At 31.3% G+C, this 22,413-nt stretch overlaps 3 protein-coding genes and 1 long non-coding RNA gene across 6 annotated transcripts; 2 read left to right on the forward strand and 2 right to left on the reverse strand.

The window, feature by feature from the left end:
* Positions 1 to 4,102: 4,102 nt before the first annotated feature.
* On the forward strand, positions 4,103 to 7,337 carry LOC137827301 (glucan endo-1,3-beta-glucosidase 2). Of its 3 annotated transcripts, none has more exons than XM_068633593.1 (4): positions 4,103 to 4,558; positions 5,488 to 6,741; positions 6,833 to 6,860; positions 6,960 to 7,337. In XM_068633593.1, exons 1-4 carry the CDS (start codon positions 4,501 to 4,503, stop codon positions 7,114 to 7,116), a joined length of 1,497 nt encoding a protein of 498 aa, XP_068489694.1. In that variant the 5' UTR covers positions 4,103 to 4,500; the 3' UTR covers positions 7,117 to 7,337. The 3 variants fall into 3 exon arrangements, with proteins under 3 accessions (XP_068489694.1, XP_068489695.1, XP_068489696.1); XM_068633594.1 differs by having other exon boundaries at positions 4,384 to 4,914; XM_068633595.1 differs by having other exon boundaries at positions 4,419 to 4,558; positions 5,319 to 6,741.
* A 2,491-nt stretch (positions 7,338 to 9,828) lies between these two features.
* Positions 9,829 to 10,841, forward strand: LOC137827303 (uncharacterized). Its single transcript, XR_011083705.1, has 2 exons — positions 9,829 to 10,056; positions 10,716 to 10,841. It is a non-coding gene; the product is annotated as an uncharacterized lncRNA (long non-coding RNA).
* A 336-nt stretch (positions 10,842 to 11,177) lies between these two features.
* On the reverse strand, positions 11,178 to 13,297 carry LOC137827302 (GDSL esterase/lipase At5g37690). The gene is made up of 6 exons (XM_068633596.1): positions 13,045 to 13,297; positions 12,642 to 12,769; positions 12,422 to 12,548; positions 12,163 to 12,275; positions 11,770 to 12,019; positions 11,178 to 11,618 (listed from the first exon to the last, which is right to left on the reverse strand). The coding sequence occupies exons 1-6, from the start codon at positions 13,274 to 13,276 to the stop codon at positions 11,401 to 11,403; spliced, it is 1,068 nt and encodes a 355-aa protein (XP_068489697.1). The 5' UTR covers positions 13,277 to 13,297; the 3' UTR covers positions 11,178 to 11,400.
* Positions 13,298 to 16,346: 3,049 nt separating this feature from the next.
* On the reverse strand, positions 16,347 to 19,904 carry LOC137823898 (probable inactive receptor kinase At1g48480). Its single transcript, XM_068629219.1, has 2 exons — positions 18,150 to 19,904; positions 16,347 to 17,361 (listed from the first exon to the last, which is right to left on the reverse strand). The coding sequence occupies exons 1-2, from the start codon at positions 19,408 to 19,410 to the stop codon at positions 16,688 to 16,690; spliced, it is 1,935 nt and encodes a 644-aa protein (XP_068485320.1). The 5' UTR covers positions 19,411 to 19,904; the 3' UTR covers positions 16,347 to 16,687.
* Positions 19,905 to 22,413: the final 2,509 nt, after the last annotated feature.

Raw genomic sequence — 22,413 nt, forward strand, 5'->3', positions numbered from 1 at the left:
TTTATTTTTGTTTTTTTAAGAGTTTAAAATATTGTGTGACCTCTTATTACTAATATTTAGGAAACAAACTTATTTTGAGTATAAATTTTTAGACTCTATTAAAATAATTATTTTTAAATGTTAGCTTTCATCTTTTTATAACTATTCATATTTTCTTAAAACATTAATTATGTTTTCCTTTTATTCTTTTCTATATATAAGGTATTATTTAGTTTATTTATATGCCAAGAAAATATGAATTTATTTTTTTCATAAGATAAAAAACTATGTCTAATTTTTTACTTAATAGGGTATTTACAAATAAATTTATTATTATTTATATTTTTTATGTTATATCATTTGTTTTCATTATTTTATTATTTACAATATTTATTTTAATATTTCGGGATAATAATTGAATACTTTAATATTGATATGTGGTAGTTTATATATATAGTATCATATAGTATGTTTTAATTATAGTTTTACTGTATTTTAAATATCTTATATCTATTTAACAATTAAAAATATTTTCAATTATTAAAACCGAGAGGTTCATGCCGAGAACTACATAATATAACAACTAAGATGTTAGGTTAAAACCGAGAGGTTTTGACCAAAAGTGATGAAGACAAATGAATAAAACAAAAATATAAATGTTGTAAAAGCCCAATTAGATAAAAACTTGCAAGAGGGGTGCACAAATAATAAAAAAGGTGCAAAAAGAAAGCCCAAGAGTAAAGGGGAAAGCCCATTAAAGAAACTCTATAAATAGGAGTTCAGAGATAGAAAGAGGTAAGAGTGATTTTATCTGATAAATATTAAACCTTTTATGACTTTGGCATCAGAGCGACTTGCAGGTACCCCACCTGTTGTGAGGAGAAGCCGAGAGCACCAGCCGAGAGGAGAAGCCAAGAGTTCCTATCAAGGAAAGAAATTAAGTACCCAGCTCAAGATAGTATTCAGTCCAAGATTGAAGGATTAGTCTTGTTAACCTTTTTCGAGTGTTCTTAATCCCTGTTGTAAGAACAGTAACCATTTTTTTCTGCAATTTTAGTCATTACAATCTAAAAGAATTACAAAATATTGACTGAATATTTAACTTATATATACATATTGTTTTAACATATTTATTTCTGAAACTTTAAAGAAATAATTAATTAATATAATATAAGAAAAAACAAAAAAAAATCCAAATTTTATTTGAATCTAAAAGCGATAATATTAAAATGGGGGTAACGTAATACTGTTAATAAAGTTAGAAGAATTTTATTTATCTATTTCGACGCCACGTGATATGTTTTTTCTCCAAAATCAAATGACTGTAGCAATGGTCTAATCTTATTGAAAAAGTGATATAACATCTGTAGTTTCAATTTTATTAAAATATTTAAAATACATATAAATTATTCTTATAGATATACATTACTACGTACATAAAAAAGGTGAATTAACTATATAAAATAAAATAAAATAAACATACAATTAAAATTAGATACATATGTAATTTATATAAATATATAATTGTATTGATCGGAATCGGACAAGACTTATATGTCTTGGTATCCGATTCTGAACTATTGACATATTTAAAATGCATTAAAGTCAATACATGATTAATAAAGGTTGTATGAAGATTTAGATAATATATTTTTAATCATGATTCATAAAAATAACATCATCCATCACAAATAAATAAATAAATACAATATAAGAAAAATGTACATTATTACGCATTTTTATACTAAATATTTAACACTTACTTGAATATCATGACACTCTTTATATATGTCTTCTTCAGCAAACAAAAGAAAAGAAACTTGACAAAAATATTGAACAAGAGTTGAAAAAATAATAGTAACCCGACCAAACATAAGAACTGAAAGAAAAAGTGAAGAAAGATATAAAAGTCAATTGTTTAGTCGATAAAAGTTATTTCAATCTTTTTTATTTTTTATTTTTATCGACAATCTCAATCTTTTTTATACAATAACAATAATAATATATTATTTTTAAAATATTAATATTAAGTAATTTTTCATCCTTTTAATTTAATTTAATTTTATAAAATCGATTTATAAAATAAAATTCATATATATATAACTTTTCACTTTCAACTTAATTTTTTTTTTTTAGCAATCCTTTCAACCTTTTTTTTATCAGCAGCAATACTTTCAACTTAAACTTAATGCTATAAACTCCATCACTTCTCACTTCCACCTTTCATTATAAAAAAAAAATACATGACATTGTACAATCAAATATTAATTTATTAATTTATTATTAATAAATGCAAAATGCAAACAAAAGAAACGTTTCGTATGTGATGAATTGTATTTCTATTAGAGCCATTTCACAGCGAATTTAATTACTTAAATTACATATCCGTTCTTGAATTGAAACTAAAATATCATTCGATGGATGAATAATTAATTGGTTAAACAAAAAAATGTGCACCTAAACTTATGTTATTTGTATGAGATTACTTGGATAAATTTTGAAAAATCAAAACTCTCATAATTAACCCAAAAAAAATCCAATTTCAAACTATAAATCCTAACACATTTAATACCTCAAATAGAACTTCTTTCACCAATTTAAATTCCAACTACATCTTCAAATGAATATATACATATTCAATACTTAAAATCCATTAAAAAATATTTCATGTGATGACTTTATGTGATGCAATGATGAGAGATTATTATCGCTACATAATAATACTTAATATAAAAAAAATTATATAAAAAATTCTATTAAAAAAATGTGTTCATGGTTGCAAAATAGTGGTGTTATGACGTATCTAATAATAACAGCATTTATAGAGAGTGGACCAATTGGTAGCTACCATGCCATGCCCCATTCTATCATGCTATGCCTCTTTTCATTCACCCAAACTTTAATATAACATGCTAAAATATGCCCAAAAGTAACCTTACATCACTTTCATTATTAACATCTTCGTATAAAAAATATTGGGTCATTGCTTCCGCAAAAACAGTTTGAGGTAGGTTCTCTTTTTAATGACAGGTTAAACTTTTTTACATCTCACGTTCACGGATCCCAATTTTTACTCATTAATAAATTTCTCTTCAAATTTCTTTAATTAATTCAACTTCACAAATTTAATTCAAAAGTTATAATATTATTAACAATTATAACAATTATTAATCTCAATTTATTGAATTTGTTTTTTTATAATTAAGTGATTAAAAACTATTTTTTGATATTATTTGTAAAAGTGAGTGTAACATGTTCAACGGAAGTCCATGGTGAGATTATCAGAACTCAACCCACAATAATTGAAATAGGTCCATCCCTAAATCCCTTAACTTTCACCCAAAAGAGATGCAATCACTATTCCTTGTTTGTTTCCATCTTTTAAAAAACACAAAAGATGTGTATAGAGGTTGCAGGTGAGAGATGCAAACAAACAAACAGAGGGTCAGACACTTCACAGCTATTAATACAACACAACAAACCACTCCAACTGAGAAAATAACCATCCGTACTGTAACGGCTAGGAGAACAGGTGCATGTCTTCTCCTCCACATGCACACACCATAAACATAGTAATAATAATAACAACACTTCAACACTATTATTTTTAAAGTCTAACATTTATTATTTATACACCAACTTACACTCATTCATTCTCCATTTACTACTCCCATTAGGGAGGGAGAACAAATATGTCATATCTTTTTCTGTAGCAAGAAAAGATGACAGAATTTATAATGAGTGGAAACTGGATCCTAACGTTCATGTCTGGTTTTTTTTTTTAGTGTTTGATTTTATATCTTCGTATGTATATTTTTTAATCATGGAGTCGAGAAGTTAGACTTAAAGTTCACATCGAAATAAAATCTTTTCTTAGATTACATATTAGGTGATTAAACACAATATTATACACTGTTTCATGTAAGATCTAAATTTGAAACCTCATTAATAGCATATCTTAAATTATTCAAACTACAGAAGGATTATTCAATGCTTGGCCCAACTGTTAAAGCAAGCTCGATTCTTTCCAAAAATATTCGAGTCTTACAAAAGCCGAAATTTATTCAAGCACCTCATAATTTGGACAACTATATATGTTTTCACATTGTAAAATGAAGAGATTAGTAATATAAAAAAACAAATAGAGAGAGAAAAAGTTGTCTTAATTAATCTTAAGTTCTGGTGTTGTTTCTTGATTTATTTGGTCTTGTGCCGACTCTTCTTCAGCCAGTTGCATATGCTTGTTTAATGTATGTCAACAGTGAAACTTCATTGAAGGATGATTCCTTAGCCGTTTGATTTGTCTGACAACCTTTCCACGTATGATTTCTGTCTTGATCTTGTAGCCTCCTCTCTAACACAGTCATATATTCTCAAACAGCTTTACCCCACTTTCTGCTTTTCAATTTAACCTTGTGTTTTCATATCCTGCTGGTCTCTATTCATACTCCTTCTCTCTCTCTATCTCTCTCTTTCATTATTGAGACTTCTCTCCAGATTTCTCAGAGCCATTGAATCTATATGGCTGTGCATTTTCTTCTTCTGCTTTTTGCAGTGTCTCTTGTTGTAGCTGATGACGGTGAGTGGACCCTTTTACCTTCTCCCTCTTTGCTTACTATGCTTCTAAGAGATCCTGTGTTTTCCTCTTTTTGAAGTTGTGCTTGTTTTCTAAATCTTTCATTGCCCTTTGGTCTGTTTTCTGTACACGGGGTTGCCTTGTTCTGAAATCACTGTAAAACTAACCTGCATGGTTCTTCTTGAGCCTTTACTTGTTTAGTTCTCGTAGGATTCCTTGCTGTTTTCATGAGATTTTTGGAGTCGGCTTGGTGGGAGTAAAACTTAGCTATGCTTTGCCTTATCAATGCCCAAATACACTTGTTCATTTTGACACCTTAGCTAAGAGTAGCACACTGCTGTGGATTAGCTTATCAGAAGGTTGTTTGAGATTTATTTGATGCTGAATGTTGAGAACCATGATTTAGTAGGCATCTTATAGCTGGGATTGTGAAAGATTGGTTAGTGTGTGTCCTAGCAGAGTTCGTACGTTTACATAACATTTTTATTCTGAGATTGAGCCTGTGGCTAATATTTAATAACACATGTTTTTAAAATAGTCAGGTGTTTTTTGGTTGTTGATCTTCTTGGATGCGGTCCATCAGTAGGATTCAGATATTTTATATTGAATAGGACGGTTCTTTTGTCCTTCTAGAAAGTCATGCATTGTCATTTCCCCCAACATTTGGATGTGTGTAATAGTTTGTAGTGGAGATTGATGAAGTTATTTTTGGAAAAGATTTCTACTTTTGGAAGAACTATTCTATTGTTTACAAGTTTTGCAGGTAATCTTCACAGATAGCTCAACATAAAAAATTATATTACCCACCAAACAAAATGTGCACAAGAGTCTGCTTGCATATATGCTTCCATTCCAAGTTCCAACTTGACTGCTGGATTGTGTGAGGACTTAAATCTTGTTTGTAAGGTATCTTAATGTTTTGTATGTTGCAGAAGCATTTATTGGAGTGAACATTGGAACAGATCTCTCTGATATGCCACACCCTACTCAAGTGGTAGCTCTACTTAAAGCCCAGCAAATACGGCATGTTAGACTGTATGATGCCGACCAAGCTATGCTCCTTGCACTAGCGAAGACGGGCATTGAAGTTGTTGTGACTGTACCTAATGAAGAGCTCCTAGCAATTGGTCAATCGAATTCCACAGCTGCCAACTGGGTTTCCCGCAATGTGGTAGCACATTATCCAGCCACCAATATCACAGCCATTTGTGTTGGTTCTGATGTTTTAACTTCCCTCCCAAATGCGGCAAAAGTACTTGTCAGCGCCATTAAGTACATTCATTCAGCCCTTGTTGCTTCGAATCTTGATCGCCAAGTTAAAGTTTCGACACCCCTTTCCTCTTCCATCATCCTTGATTCATTTCCACCTTCCCAGGCTTTCTTTAACAGATCACTCAATCCAGTTTTAGACCCTCTACTTGATTTCTTGCAATCCACTGGATCTTATCTAATGCTGAACATTTACCCTTACTATGACTACATGAGATCAAATGGAGTGATTCCATTAGACTATGCACTCTTCAAAACTCTCCCTCCCAACAAAGAAGCTGTCGATTCAAACACCCTTCTTCACTACACCAATGTCTTTGATGCCATGGTTGATGCTGCATACTTTGCCATGGCTTTTCTGAACTACAGCAACATTCCTGTAGTAGTGACCGAGTCAGGGTGGCCCTCTAAAGGTGGCTCCAACGAACCTGATGCAACTGTAGACAATGCCAACACTTACAACAGCAATCTGATCAAGCATGTGTTCAACAAAACCGGAACTCCCAAACATCCTGGAATTGCTGTTAGTACTTACATCTATGAGCTCTACAACGAGGATACGAAGCCAGGGCCTATATCTGAGAAGAACTGGGGACTATTTGATTCAAATGGAGCACCTGTCTACATTCTTCGCTTGACAGAATCAGGGGCACTCCTAGCAAATGATACCAGTAACCAAACCTTCTGCATTGCAAAAGATGGTGCTGACCCGAAGATGCTGCAGGCTGCATTAGATTGGGCATGTGGACCAGGCAAGGTCGAATGCTCTCCATTGCTGCAAGGGCAACCATGCTATGAACCAGACAATGTGATTGCTCATGCAAATTATGCTTTTGACACTTACTATCATAAGATGGGAAAAACTCCCGATGCATGTGACTTCAACGGTGTAGCTACCATCTCTACCTCAGATCCAAGTAAGTTGTTGTTCCCTAGTATTGGATTGGATTAGCTTTAGCATGTTTTCATTTTGTAGGATGATTAACACATTTTTTTAAATGATTGTAGGTCATGGTTCTTGTTTATTTCCTGGAAGGTAAGATAACATTTGCTTATTTGATTCATTTTCATTATTACTCTATGTTTTGTTTGTGTTGTAATTACTCACAAGTGACATGTTTGTGCACATCCGCAGTCTTGGCAAAAATGGCACCTTAGGTAACTTCACAGCTCCATCCATGAATTCTACAAATTCAGATTCCTCGGCCTACAACCTTGGCAACTGTGACTTGAGAATTAGAAGTCTTCTAATGGTAACAGGATTTCTAATATGGGGAGTGGTTTTGCTATGAAGTGGTATATGTCTGAACAAGCGTTACTTGAAAATTTTTGTTAGATGATAATGCTACATATTCTACTTGGTAGCATTGTGTTGTTCATAGTGGTCCATTCAATTTTGTACAAAAACCAGCTAAGGGTTTGGACTGAATGAGGCTGCAACTGAATCACCATCTTTATTATTCTTTTCAACTAGAATTTGATTCAATCTTTATCCACCATTGACTATTTTCCATTGGGATAGTTCCTGTTCTCTTATGCTATATAAATATATTGCATTTACCCCTCCAACCTCTTCAACGAAAGGAAAATAAAACTTACTCATTAGTACCGATCAAACTTTTCAATGTAACTTTGTTTGATTCAAGTCAAGAAAATAATATATTGGTGTGGTATCCTCTTAATTCAACCAAAAAAGGTCTCATTGAGGTTATCTATTTTCAAGACAGATCTTGGTTTTTTTTGCTACTGATTAGTCCAAGTGTCTAACATTGTCAAATTTCAGCTTCTGCTGTGTAGCTATTGCACAAGTAGTTAGTTCTTATTGCCAATAGGGTATGTTTCTACTGTAGTATATAATTGTTAGGCCAATTGAAGTTTTGAAAAAGAATGAGATAATTTCACAAGGAGTACAAAATTGGCAAATTCTTCCTGAAACATGCCAATTTGAACCTATATCCTATCACCTTTAAAAGTTTTAAAAGTACCCTTTTAGTCTGGATTTCAAAATCCAGAATTTTAAAAATACTATGAAAATCAAAATCTCATTATGAAAAAGTAAATTCAAAATGTCAAAAATACATTTTATAAAAAAAAAATCCAACACAAAATCTGAAAATGTATTCTAGAAAAGAATTTTCAGAATTTATAAATGTGTTCTGAAAATCAAAATCCAGAATTAATATTTCTCTATCTGTAACCATATTTCATTTAAGGTTATTTTTGTTATTTTGCACAAGTATTTTATTTTATTAGAAAATCGCGTGCATGTTCACATTATATGTTACAGAAAGAATTTGCCTAAAAATTTGGATCAGGCCTGTTATCTAGCCTACAAGCTCAGTGGGCCAGATTGACCTATCCCAATCCATCTAAAAAAATTAACCTAATTGAAATAATAAAGTTAAATTAAAACTAATTTCTATATATTATGTGAAAACTTTGGAGTTGATAGATAAAAATGTTATTAAAATTTAGAAAGTTGTGAAGATTGAAGATTGATTTATAATAATATTTTTTATGTTTTTTTTTAAATTTATTATGCATATTATACAAAGTACTTAAGTATTAATTAATTAATTATGCTGATAAAAAAAAATTAAGTATTAATTATAAATTCTTAATTTTATTAAATATATTAAGATTCAAAATATTTTTTAAATTTAAACATAGTTTTTTTTGTCCATGTGTCTATTTAAACCTCCAACTTGTGGTCTAATATTTTTCAAAGTAAATATTAAATGAGTGATGTTACATAGATCCCTTTATAAAGTGAGTTAAAGTAGATTAAATTTACTCATTTAGATAGTTATATCTAGAGACTCATATAATTTTGATTTTAAATATAAAATTTTGCAATGCATATACAATTCATATTTCATGTAAGTTTGCAAGGTTTTAATGTAAATAGAAATATTTTTATTTCATACAAATAACGCAAAATTATAAATAAATGGCATGGTTATATATACACATTATATGAAGCCTAAAAAATTAATGGTGAGATTGCGTATTTAATTATAAACACTATGTGTTTTTAATAAAAAAAATCATGTTAAATTTATATTCTAATTTGTAATGTGAAGTGTTATTTTTAATCAAATGATGATACTTTTATTTATATGTTTTCCCCCAAAATTATATATTTGAAATTGTATACACTTTTGTTGTAATATATATAATAAATATATAATTTCATAATTTATTACTTTAATTATGTATGCGAAGTTTTTTTAATTTTTCTTTACAATTTATGGATTTGTTCCTCTTTGTGTTGATATAATTAAATTAAATAGAAAAAATAACAAATAATGAGAATAAATAGCCTATTTTTGTCAAAAAGTAACCAACGAATTAGATATTAGTCCATAAAAGTATCCGTTGAAGTGGTTAATATATATAAAATAGAGGAACCTGCCATCACAAACACTGATTATTATTTTTTAATTCCAATATAGCAAATGGTCAAATCAGACAAAAATTAAAAAAAAATGTATATTTTTCAATGTACTTATAATAAATTATTTAAAATCTTATACATTTTCACTTTAATTTGAAGAAAAGAAAATGCATTGCTTTGAGATTTTATGAGAAAAGAGGACTCAATAAGTTTTGTTATATATAATAATTTATTTGTATGACCTTATCCAATGTACTATCACCATGAAAAGTCCTAATCACATAAATCAATTATTCATATCTAATTCAAACTATAGATAAACAAAATAGAATAAAATTTGTTTGACAGAAAATAATAAAAAACACCTACTTAACAATTTTTTATAATAATATTTTTAGTTAAAAAATAAAGTAAATATAATTAATACTTCCGGCTTAATATTTTTCTAAAAAAAAATAAAACTTAAATCTGTCTCTCCACTCTTCCACGTTTGGCACGTGCTCCTCTCTCCTGGCTTCATGCTTTACCGTTACACTGGCAAATTGGTAATTTTAACCAAACCCTAGTTCAATTGGGGATATATAATCAACATCAACCTCGTTCCTCTTCCCCACTCACACTCTCTCTATTTCCCCATCCCAATTTTTCATGGCCCTAACCATCTCTTCTCCAAATCTTCTCTCCTAAATCAACACTTGTTTCTGTTAGTAAGCTGCATCTACTATGATTCTCTGTTTCTCATGTACTGAAACAGAGAATACGAAAAGATGCCAAATCAACAGGTTCCTCAATGGACTGGCATAGTCCCAATTTTAATAGGCTTTTGCTATTTCTCGTAGGATTCACAATTTCTAATCTTTTCTACAATTTTTGCTCTTCTCCTTTCTGGGTCTCGGTTTTCATTTTCCAAAATTAAGAAATAAGGTTTTTTCTTTTCAATTTTTATTACTCTTTCAGGCTTCTGGGTTTCAATTATTATTTCTCATAATTTAGGGATTCATGGGCGAAGTTGCATCTTTGTTTGACTTGAGTTGTTTTATGTTATTCTTTTTTATGTTTTTTTGATCTGGTTGTATATATAGATGTGATTGCTCGATGATGATTCTTTTTGCTTTAACCACACCGAAGAGATGCTGGGTAGGGTTTCAGGGCTCATTTCCATTAAGGGTTGATGTGTTCTTATTGTGCTTGGGTTAGCCTGGTGACTTCAACTTCTAACTTAAGAGGTATTTGGTTACCTCTTCTTTTAGAGATTGGGAGAGGGCTTTTTCAAGCACTTTGAGGGGACTCACTTAAACTGGAGGGGTCTTTACCTATCTCAAGTTTTCTCATGTGGAAAAAACTGGCCTTTGACTGAGAGCAATCAACCACCACAACTACTCTTTATATTTTGAATTTTGATTCCCTTGTAATTTTTAACTGTTGATTTGTCTCATGGTGTTATTGTGGATCTTTTAAAGAGAAGATTCAATTGAATTGTTTTGGTCTCTGCAGGTAGATCTCAGAAGAATGTTGGGATGCTATCACAAGGGAAAACTAACATTTTGATGCATTTTATAATCACAATGTCATATAATTATGAATGAATATGAATAAAGGTGCTGCAGTTGTTTTTTTTTATTCTTTTTATGAAACATCAATTTTGATTATATAATTAAAAGTTAGAAAATTAGATGCGGTATGATGAATTGGTAGTTGATCAAGGTGTCGTAAACAATTTAGAACCTCTTTTTGAAGATCGTAAGATTATTATACAATCAAAATTTAGAATACTCTTGAAGTTTAATTAAAACTGAAAGATATTTAAAATAACTTCTTTTAAAATAGCTCTATGTCTATAAACAAACGTATAGAGTTTCTGACTTTTTTTAAAAAAAAAAACTACTAATTTATATTCAGAAAATAATGTATTTTAGTCTAGTAATAGAATCCAAATAAATTTACATTACTTTAAAATTTTGGACTAAATTTATCAATTTGAATGTAAGGATACAAAATATAAATCTTGACAGGAAGATTTACTAAATAATCATTTTCTGAAACAATAAGGTGTACTGCTACAAGCGAACCTAAAATCAGTTATAGTTTTATATTGGTATTGTTTAACACCATGAGACACTATAGTGTTACAATCTAAGTATATTCGTATGGTGTTACAGTTCAATGTAACAGAGAAAATTTAGGGTGTAGGAGAAGGAGTTGGTGCTGCAAGCTGATCTGGTGTGAAGAGAAGGGAGAAAAACTTTTCTGCAAGAACAGCATTGGCTGCATCTGAAGGATGGAAGGCATCCCAAAATACAAACTCATGGCGGTTTTTGCAGACCTTTGAGTTTGGCAAGCACAAACCTCCAATACTCGTGTCTACGTTGCAACACGACGTATTTGAAACCTTAAAACCTGCTAAATCGTTAATTAAAACATTTGTTATATACAGCAGAAAAAAAATGCCACAAAATTTCACTTTAACTAAGTGGGGTGAAATATTTTTTTAAGTATACCATAACCATGTATTTTTATGATATTCAGTAGAGAGATGTCAAATTATTACCGTAAGTATAGGGATTATTGATCAAGTCAAGAACTAACGGGTAAGTATCTCCAAAATTGAACTTTGCATTTGGAAGACGATGATTTAGTTTGCTGATCAGCTTCTCTACATTCGAGTTGAATTGCAAGATCCATTCGTTGACTCGCTTTAGACATTGGCCACGTTTGGATTTAACCCTCTGTGATGGAATGCAACCGAGTGGACCCAAGCCGTGGAAGACTATTTTTCGTGCTCCCAGTTGATAAAGACTCTGGTATAATCAGATTCTTTTTTAGTTGATTAAACTATAGATATGTATGATGCTGATGTGAAGAAGTATATGTCTCACTGGATCATAGTTTTGTTCAGTTATTTTACAAGTTAACTTAACATGTATACTGCATTGATTTTTACCTGAAGTTGCTTATCTAAGGTTGAGATTAAGAGCTCTATGAACTCATCATGAGTGTATTGTTGGCCATCAGCCAAAAAGGGTTGCAAGAAATTGTTGACGTAATCATTGCTGCCTGCCAAATATATGGGGAATCCAAGGTTTTAATATTCGAAAGCAATATTAGAACAAAATTTAGATCCAGCTTTAGAAGCATTTTTCATATTGTGGATAACTATGGGGAATTGCATTTCAGGTTTATTTATTCGTGTGAAGTGTTACCAATCCCAATGAAGTATGTGGCTTCATTGAAGTGCTTGTTGGCAGCCTCCTCTTTTATGTTTGCTGTGATTACTTCTTTTGTTTTCTTGAAACTGCTTATTTGATCATCGAAAGATAACCTCTGAATCTACAATGATCAAAAGATAGAGAATAAGTCAGATGAGAGGCCACTGAAGTTATAACCTGTAAATAGGATTCTGAGGGCTTGAATTATGCTTACAAAGTAAAGTCCTGTATCATTCAGAATTCCTGCCCCACCAGATGCATAGTTTACTCCTTTGAGTAAGGTATCAACATTTTGAGACACCGACAGATAAGCTGGTGGTGAAGGGATTCCAAGTTTTTCAGCTGCAAAAAAGCCATAAAATAAGATCATTAGTATTGCTAGGTAATAGTTTATTCAGTGAGTAAATAGTATTTGCAATCACATATCAGAACACTATCATTTCATTACAAATTAGGGTGTATGATCTGATTATTTTTACATTAACTATCTTAAAACTAGTGTGCATCATACTTTTTATTGATAGACAATATAAAAGGGTAGGTAAAAATTAAATTCTCATCCAATTTCAATATAAAGAGGAAACAAAAACATGAAAAAGTTGAGTTGCAGGAAATACATATGAAATCACCAATAGTTCTCCCATTGCTGAATCTTCCAGTAGCCTGACCACCACCATAGTCAATCCCATACCAGGGATAGTTACATTTGGCTAAAGAATATTGTAGAAAATTATTGTTCCCAACATCTGTTAAGGAGTCACCAAATATATATGTTACAGGCACAGCTGCAAGAACAATTGCTGCCATAGAGAAGATACAAGCAGCAAAAACCAGCCTTGATATTGACATCTTTGTTTTTTTGAACCTTCTATTGCTGAGCATATAGAATTAAGTCACAGTTTTTATAGCAGTATTACATTCAGTTTCTGCACTGTTGTGTCAATTCTTCAAGTATGCATGTTAGTTGTGCCGATCAACAAAAGAAAATGCATGTTAGTTGCTTATTTTCCAAACCACACTGACACTTGAAACTAAATGATTTATTTCATCTTGGTGTGATAAAATCATAAAACTCAGTGGTTGAATTCTCTTAACAGGAGTTGGCCAACAAAGAACATTTGAGTCAGTGATTGGTTTATTTAAATGGCGCACGGGTGCATATTTGTGTGCATTTGCTGTGTGTTGTCTCACTCAACTCCTTTACTTGCTGAAGGTTAATTGAAGGACAAGAAAATCCTCTTTTGTCAAAGAAAATTTAGAAAATATGTGAAGAAGCTAGTGAGAATTATATTCAATATATTGTTTACCAACTATATATGCATTTTCTGTTTAAGGTAATGAAAGTTTGCTTAAAATTAGGCTTGACCTCTTGTGCTGCTTGGTTTAACTAAGGTGATTTTATGCTTAGTTAAGGTCAATTTTCTACCACTTTGGAGATTTCAAAACTTTGGAGATTTCAGAACAAGCAAGATCATTGCACCTATCTTTTACCTCTAATTTCATGTGTGCTCATTCACATTAAGGAGGCGTTTCTATATTTTATTTTGAGAAAATGTCATAACAACAAGGGAGAGAAAAAAAGTTTAAAATGTAACATTTTACAGAGAAATATTCAAAATTGTTGTAGAAATTATTGTAAATATGACATCTATTTTATTTTTGGGTAAGTTACTTAGCCCTTTTCATAAGAGAAGTTGATGAACGAAATTTTATTAATTTATGCTTTATCGTTTATCATGCAAGAATCATGCGTGAACAATCTTTTTAGTATGTGTATTATTTTTACTGAAAATAAGATTCAATTTACTATGCATAAAATAGAATTTTGATAAATTAAGGCAAACTAGATTAAAACGTTAGCATATAAAAATTAAACATTTTGAATTTGTATTAATATGCATTTTAATTTTGTTACTTAAACATTTAGTTTTAATCAAACTTAATAATAAGGTTCAATATTTGTTTTTTGTTTTTCAATTTGATGTTGTACTTTTTTATGTCTTGTTTTTATTTTATTTTATTTTAATTGGTCTTATTTGCCCATAATTTTACATCTCCTTTATTCATTGGTTAAAATAACTTTTTTTAATGAAACTAAAATAAAAAAGTTTTAGAAATTCATTTTTACATAAAATGATTTTAATTTATAAAAATATTATTTTATATCAGGGATTTAATTGGTGCAGTGAGGCATTTGTTCCAGGACTGACAGTTAACTACTTCTGACCATAAGGTATCCTCTAATTTAAAAAGCCAACGTCCTTAAAATTTTGAAGCTTACCCACCAAAAACATCGTTTTCAATTGAAGATTTTGTAGATGGAAACTAGCCATCTGATTTTATTAAATTCTTTTACAGTAAAAAAGCCTTGCAATGGTACTATTATGGAACATATGGGACAACTTTTTACTGAATTATCTTATAAATTAGCTACTAACTAATAAATTAGTTGCTAGTTAATAAACAAATTCGATAAATCAGATCGTTAAACTAAAAATATTTAATAAAACAAATTGATTAACTAATTAGTAGATATAATATATTATAAAATAACATAATTACATAAATTTTATTATATAAATAGACAAGTAAGGTGAAAGATAAGATAAATTCCTAATATTATATTCCCAACCTCCTCCAGAACCATAACTCTTATGTCATGCCACTAAAATACCATGTCAGGAACCAAGTGGTGAAGTATATGATTTCACTTAACCCAGATATCATTTCATTCATTTCCCAAACTAACCCAAACAACTCAGTTTCAACAAATCAAAATTGCATCAGAAGCCAAAACTAGCCAATTAGCAACACTGCACATTTATCTCTCCTTTTCTCCTTTTCTTCTCTGATGACATTGGTTTTAGATTATAGTAAGTTGGAAAGCAAAAAATTTTACAGCTAAGTTTCAACAAACTCAAGATGAATCTAAAAGAAACATAACAAAACATTTCGTATGCACTTAAAAGGTGTGCAACAAAAACTACATGTCAATTTCAAAAGAACAAGAACAGATGCCTTAAAAGGGAAGCACATAGCAGAGAATTCTATATTTATCTTTGTCTGAGATCAAGTGTCAGTTGTTAGTTTTATTTTCTTTTCTTTTGTCCCAGATCTATTTTAGAATAGAAGAGCCAAAGGATCGGTGTAGACAATAAATAAACTTATGTATTTCAAATTTAAAAAATAGTTATTAACAAAATATCTAAGATATTAGTATTTTTATGAATTGGGTAATTTTTCAAATCATTATAAAAAAATGAAAAAAATATATTCATTTAAATGTAATTCATGGAATCACTATGGTAGTAGAATGTATTTTAGAAGCTTTTGGTTTGGTATGTGATGTGATGAAGTTTTTTAACATTTGAGGGACTGCAAAATGACAGAATACATGTGCTGCTCTCTGCACTTTACTTTTATTTTGTATATGTATCTATAGGTGAATGAAAAAGAGTTTCACGTTTTCTGTACTTCTATTCTGTCAGCATAGATTGCCTGGTTGAGAATAAAAACCCTCTTTACTTCTACCTTGTAATCTTGTAATGTGTTCCAAGTTCCAACCTTCTAGCTCTCACTTCAGAAAACCTTATTCAAATTTTTAACTATACCTCACCTCATTGTGTGATTATAATAAAACCTTAATAAATAAATAAAATGCATAAAATGACTTGGGATGCTTTTAGATAACAATTTTAAATAATACTGCTATCATTTTATTTAGGATATATATTCTGGCACCTGTTTTTTCTTTAAAAACTCCTTCACAAACCCTTTTAACAATAAAATATTATTTTTAATGATAAAAATAACTATATATAAAAATTTAAAACAATATGGGAATTGTTAAAACTATCATGTTCCAGAAAGATACAACCCAATAAGAAAAACCAACCACCCATGTAAATATCCAAACGAATTATCCACAATTCACGCATAATCCCTGTAAAAATGAAAATGAATAACCGTCTTTTGAGGAATATAATGAAATAGTAAACAAAGTGGGGGAATGGAAAGCCCCGAACCAAGACTCAGAATAACAAAAGGGACTGAGAAGAATAAGGTAGTAAGAGTGTAAGACAAAGGACACATACACAGGTGGTTTCTATAATCCCTCAATGAATAAACCAACAAACAAACAACACTTGTTGTGTAATAATATGCATGCCAAAAACAGGCCAAATATCAAACAATGAGGTCTTTCTTCAGTTCTATATTCAAGCTTGGGTGTGACAGTGATGAAATAAAAGGGCTCTTTCTTCAATTCTGTATTGAAGCTTGTGACACACCCGAGTCAACAGAGTAGTATTGTTGGGACAATCCATTATCAGCATCTTTAAAATCATTGTTCTTCTCTTCCTCTTTCTCTAAACTAGGATGACAAATTTCCTCAATCTTGCTTTCCACCACATCCATTGAAGGTCTTTTATCAGGATATTGGGCAGTGCATTCAAGGGCAAGCTGCAAGAGCTTCACCATTTCCTCCTCAACACTCTGGTACCTTAGAAGCTCCATGTCAAACACATCAGTATTCCACTCACCTTGAACCACAGATTGAACCCATCTTGGGAGGTCCACCCCTTCGTCATTCAGTGAAGAATGAGCAGGAGCCTTCCCTGTAAGCAGCTCCAAAAGCATGATACCAAAGCTATAGACATCAGCTTTTTGGGATACTTTGCGCGCATCAGTGATCTCTGGTGCTCTGTAACCAGAAACACGGTTTGGAGTAGAGGTTGGAAGGGCAAGGTAAGCAAGGCCAAAGTCAGAGACACGAGCTTCAAAAGATTTGGTGAGAAGAATATTCGATGACTTGATGTTTCCATGAGAGGATGTTGGGCCATGCGAATGAATGTAGGCAATCCCACGAGCAGCACCAAGGGCAATGGCAGACCTTGTTTCCCAATTCAGTGGAGTCCTCCCCACCCCACCATTTGCTGCAACAACAAAAACAAAAATGTCAGATCATAAAGTGTTTGACTTAACAGCATCCAAATTAAAATCCATTTTTTTCGCATCCCATTGCACTTTCATTCACCTACGAGTAATCAAATGCAGCCCACATTTCATTTTATCAAATGTAGAAGCTTCATACTGCATTCACAAATGAAGTATTTGACAAGCAGTCACTAAATACTTCAGAAGAATTATGATGAGTGTTAGTTAGAAATCACAATCCTGAAAGCAAACATTTACTGACAATAATTTTTCTTTAGAACATTGAGGATTATCTTAAGACATAATTTAGAGGCACGAGCTTCAGCTTTCTCAGATAATATTTTAGACATCAGACTTCACTCTTGATGCAACATTGTATCTCCCTTTGACATAGTGTGGGTAAAATATGCAATGACATCCATTATCCAAACTAGAATATCAAATCAAATTTATTTTAAACAAAACCCCTTAATTCAGAAAAGTAAACCAAAATCCGACGGGCAGAAGATGTGATGAAATAAAGCCACAATCTAGACAAGACATATAGCAGAGCTAAAAGCCAAGCCATGACAGTACATTACAAAACTGAATGGATAAACAACAACAGCAAGCAAAACATTAAGAAACATAAAAACAACAAGTAGCCACCTAAAGAGCTAGCATTGAGTAGACACATGAACAGCCACAATCATTCACCTGATTTAACAAAAGAAATGGCACCAAGACAGAAAAAAGAGAGACACTATTGTCCAAAAATAACAACCAAGCATGAAAGATGGGGTATTACCATGTAAGAGAGCAGATAAGCTTCCCATAGGCATGTAATCATAGACAACAAGCTTCTCATCCCTGCTAAAGAAATAACCCCTAAGTGGGACCAAGTTGTGATGAACCATCTTCCCCACTTGCTCAATCTTCTCCCTGAATTCCCTCTCTGTGGCAGTAACATCCTTCAACCTCTTCACCGCCACACTCACCCCCATTTCCAAAGTCGCCTTATAAGTCGTTCCAAACGTTCCTTTCCCCAACACTTCCGCAGAAGCCCTCAACAACTCGTCCAAACTAAACACTCTATTCACATTCCCAAAAAACACCAAACTCTTATCTCCACCACCACTACTTTGAACCTCACTCTTCTCCACCGAACCTGCCACTGCGGAACCTGAATTCCCACTCTCAACACTCTTGTCACGAGACACTTCACCTTCCACATCACGCTTCCCAGTTGTCACACTTTCATCGTTTTTCCCACTCCTTTTTCTACACAAAAAGAACAAAAGCAGCAGAATCAACAGCAAACCAAACACGGAACCAATCACGATACCCGCAATGGCACCACCGGATAATTTACTCTTTCTCTTCTCCTCGGTTCCGGGGCAAAGTTGTAAGGGCTTCCCGCAGAGCGAGTTTCCGAGAAAAGCGGTCTGGTCCACACGCGAAAACCGGTTCGGAATGGAACCGTTAAGGGAATTATACGAGACGTTGAACTGATCCAGAGGCGGAACACTAAGGTCAGGGATTGAACCAGTGAAATTGTTGCGTTCGAGATAAAGAGTGGACAAACGAGTGAGACCATTGAACTTGGGCGAAATCTCGCCGCTGAAATTGTTGCTACCTAAATTCAACCTCACGAGGTTCTGCAAAGCGAACACCGCATCAGGAACTTCGCCGGAGAAGAAGTTTCCCTGGAGATAGAGGTTCCGCAGCGCTTTGAGGTTAACGAAATCCGCCGGGATTCGTCCGGTTAGCGCGTTGAACCGAAGGGAGAGCGTCTGCAATTCGGTGAGGTTTCCCAAACCGGAGGGCAGCGAACCGGAGAGACCCATCGCAGGGAGGCGCAGCAAGGTTACTCTGCCGTTGGTGCAGGTTACGCCGGTCCAGGAGCAAGGGGTTGTTTGGGTGGTGTTCCATAGCAGCGTGCGTCCCCCCAACGCGCTTCGGAGTGACACTAACCCCGCTCTGTCCGAAGCTAGATCCGAATCGGCAATGGCGAAGAAGCACGTTAGGAGAGTAAAGAAAATCGCTTCTACAACCCGCGCAGACTTCATTTGGGTAGTTCGAGTTGTTGGAGGAAAGGAGTTAGTTATCTACGGAATTGGCGCCATGAGAACCTCGGAGGATGCAAGTGTGGTTCTGTTGGGTTGTGCTGAGAATGTTTTTTTAGAAAAGAAAAAAAAAACAGAAAGTGTCGTGAGAAGCGTGAGTGATGCGAGGGAGGGTGGTGGGTGTCACGTATTATAGCAAAGGGTGTTGCGTTTGCGAGGTTGGAGAAAGGGAAATAGATGATAGATAGAGAGAGAAGGAATAGAAGATGTTTTTGAGAGGGAAGAGAAAGTTTAGAGTACGTTCACGTGCAACGAACGACCGGTGTGTCGCGCGGGTGAGCAATGTTTGTTTTAAGATTAAAAATAAGTGAGGGAAGGTTCCAGGTGAGACCCACTTCTTAGAGTGGTGGTCCAGTTATAACTTCAAATCACTCTCATTTGTAGCTGCCCTCCCAGCTGGACTCTCTGTACACCAAAATAAACCTTCTTTTAAGCACTGCATACATTTTCATTTATACTATCAGACATTAAAACGATACGGATATTACGAATATTGATACGACACAGATATAAAAATACGTAAAAATTTAAAATATAGAATACAGAGACACAATCTATATATTATATAATTATGAATTACATAAATTAATAATAAAAATTTATGTGAACAAATATATTTTAAATTATTTTCTGAAGTAGAAAAATATTTTTTATTTGTTTATTTCTTTTTTAATCATAATAACAATTTTTATTATATATAATTATGAATTACATAAATTGATAATAAAAATTTATGTGAACAAATATATTTTAAATTATTTTCTGAAGTAGAAAAATATTTTTTATTTGTTTATTTCTTTTTTAATCATAATAACAATTTTTATAATAAAGTTTGAATTTTGAAAAAATTAATATATTTTTCCTTTTTAAAATTATGATAAAACCGTTCTAGAATTGTCAAAAATCTAACAAATACTTTTTGAATTGGACACGAACACCAACACGTCATTTAAGAGGAGTTTCCAAACTTCATATTCTTTATTTATTTTTTATTTTTTTACTTTCCATCTTCTGTTGAAATTACCAGTTTTTTTTTCTTCTGTTTGACTAGCTGTTCGTTCGTGTAGTTTAATGAAGTTTGTTTTTCTTTATATATTACAAGTAAAATAGGATTTGTTTGAATATAATAAAAATAAATTAAATTCTTATTATCCTGTATTTGTTTAAATTTAGAACGGTGGTCCCAAACACAACGTTTAAGGGACAATCCATTTACTAACCTTTCCTTTGGGTTCCTGTGATGGACCACTTTTCTTCCCACTATTTTTTTTATATATATATTTTACCGAATGAATTTAAAATAATTATTTTTTTTAACGACAGATTTCTACAACGGAAATCTTTTCGCCGTTTGTTTAAATGGAAAGGGTAGAGGCGTTTTCGCTGCCGGTCAAAATTTTAAAAGCGTTTTTTAAATCTATAAATTCTTAAGATAAGAAATATTATGTCATCCAAAATTTGTATCTTATAAGTTAACTAGTATGTTTATTATTTATCTGTGAAGATTATTATTTATATATATACTTGTCTTATATGTTACTGTTTCTTTTCATTTTATTTGAATTAAAAAAAGGTAATGTTATTATTATTAATATTAATAAATAGACTATTAGGTGTATCTTACGATATTTTATATTACTATGTATTTATTCATTTACTATTTAAAATCCAATTTAATGTTTTCCTAATACCACATTAAAATTAATTTAGTTTTTTTGGGTATATATTAATAACAATTACAGATTGTTATATCAGACGACTGAAAGTTAAAAAGCTCTTCTATTATTATTAATAATAATAATTTCTAAAATTATAATATAGAAATTTAAATATGTTAAAAGGTTGTAACGCTAAGAATAGTAATAGTCATGTTACAACGTTCAAATGTTCAAATTCATAAGAAAATATTTTTATAACCAAATTATAAGAAAACATACTTTTATGAATATGCATAATAATTTATTTGTAATTTATGATAAATGAAAATGAATATATTTTTCACCTTTAAACCAACTCTACTAAAGAATGAGTAAGGAAATTTTATTCTTAAAACTTTCATAAATTTATTTTTAAAATGTTACCCTAACGTGTGCTTAACTGAGTTTATTATTGAGAATGAGTTCATTGACAATTTTATGAATTTTAAGACATTTCTGTTATAACTCATTTCATGAGATTTTAAAATAATTTTGGTGTTTTTTTTTTTAACTTGCAAATACAATGGTTATTTACTCTCTTATTAGTGTTTTAGTTATTTGTTGGTTGAAATAGATATTTAAAATATATAAATATTTTTTTGTACTTATAATCTTAAATTTCACGTCACGTTAATATATTTTAATAAGAAGATCTTAAAATATATATATATATATATATATATATATATATATATATGTGTGTGTGTGTCTTAAGCCTATTATTCTGTATATAACACGTGAACATGATAAAATTTAATAGTAATCATTTCATGCAAACCTTATATTTAATATTTTTATATACTTTGATTCCTTGTCAAATGTAAATTAAATTATTAATGATCAATCACATTCATAAATTATTAAACTAGTTATTTTAATTTAAATATTGAATTTGATTTTAAGTTTTTCATCTATTGAGAGTATAAATGGTTCTACTTGAGTATAACAAAATGTCTAATTCACACTATTGGGTATTTACAATTTTGTTTTTTTTAAATAGTTAGATATGAACCTTAATTAGTTACTAGTTGTATTATTTTACTTTATTTTTATTCAATAGTTAACATTAAAAAAAATGTATTTAATAGTGATATGTGTGTAGTATATGCTAACCATTTGGTATTTTAGAGATGTACCTATCTTTGATTTTCTTCTGAAACAATTTTTTAATATTTATATATCTCTCGTTTTTTTGCAATCTTATAAGTTTTTTTTATAAGTAAAATGTTGTATGACGTGGAACTTACAT

Source organism: Phaseolus vulgaris, chromosome 8 (assembly GCF_000499845.2).
Source record: "Phaseolus vulgaris cultivar G19833 chromosome 8, P. vulgaris v2.0, whole genome shotgun sequence".
Classification (NCBI taxonomy): domain Eukaryota; kingdom Viridiplantae; phylum Streptophyta; class Magnoliopsida; order Fabales; family Fabaceae; genus Phaseolus; species Phaseolus vulgaris.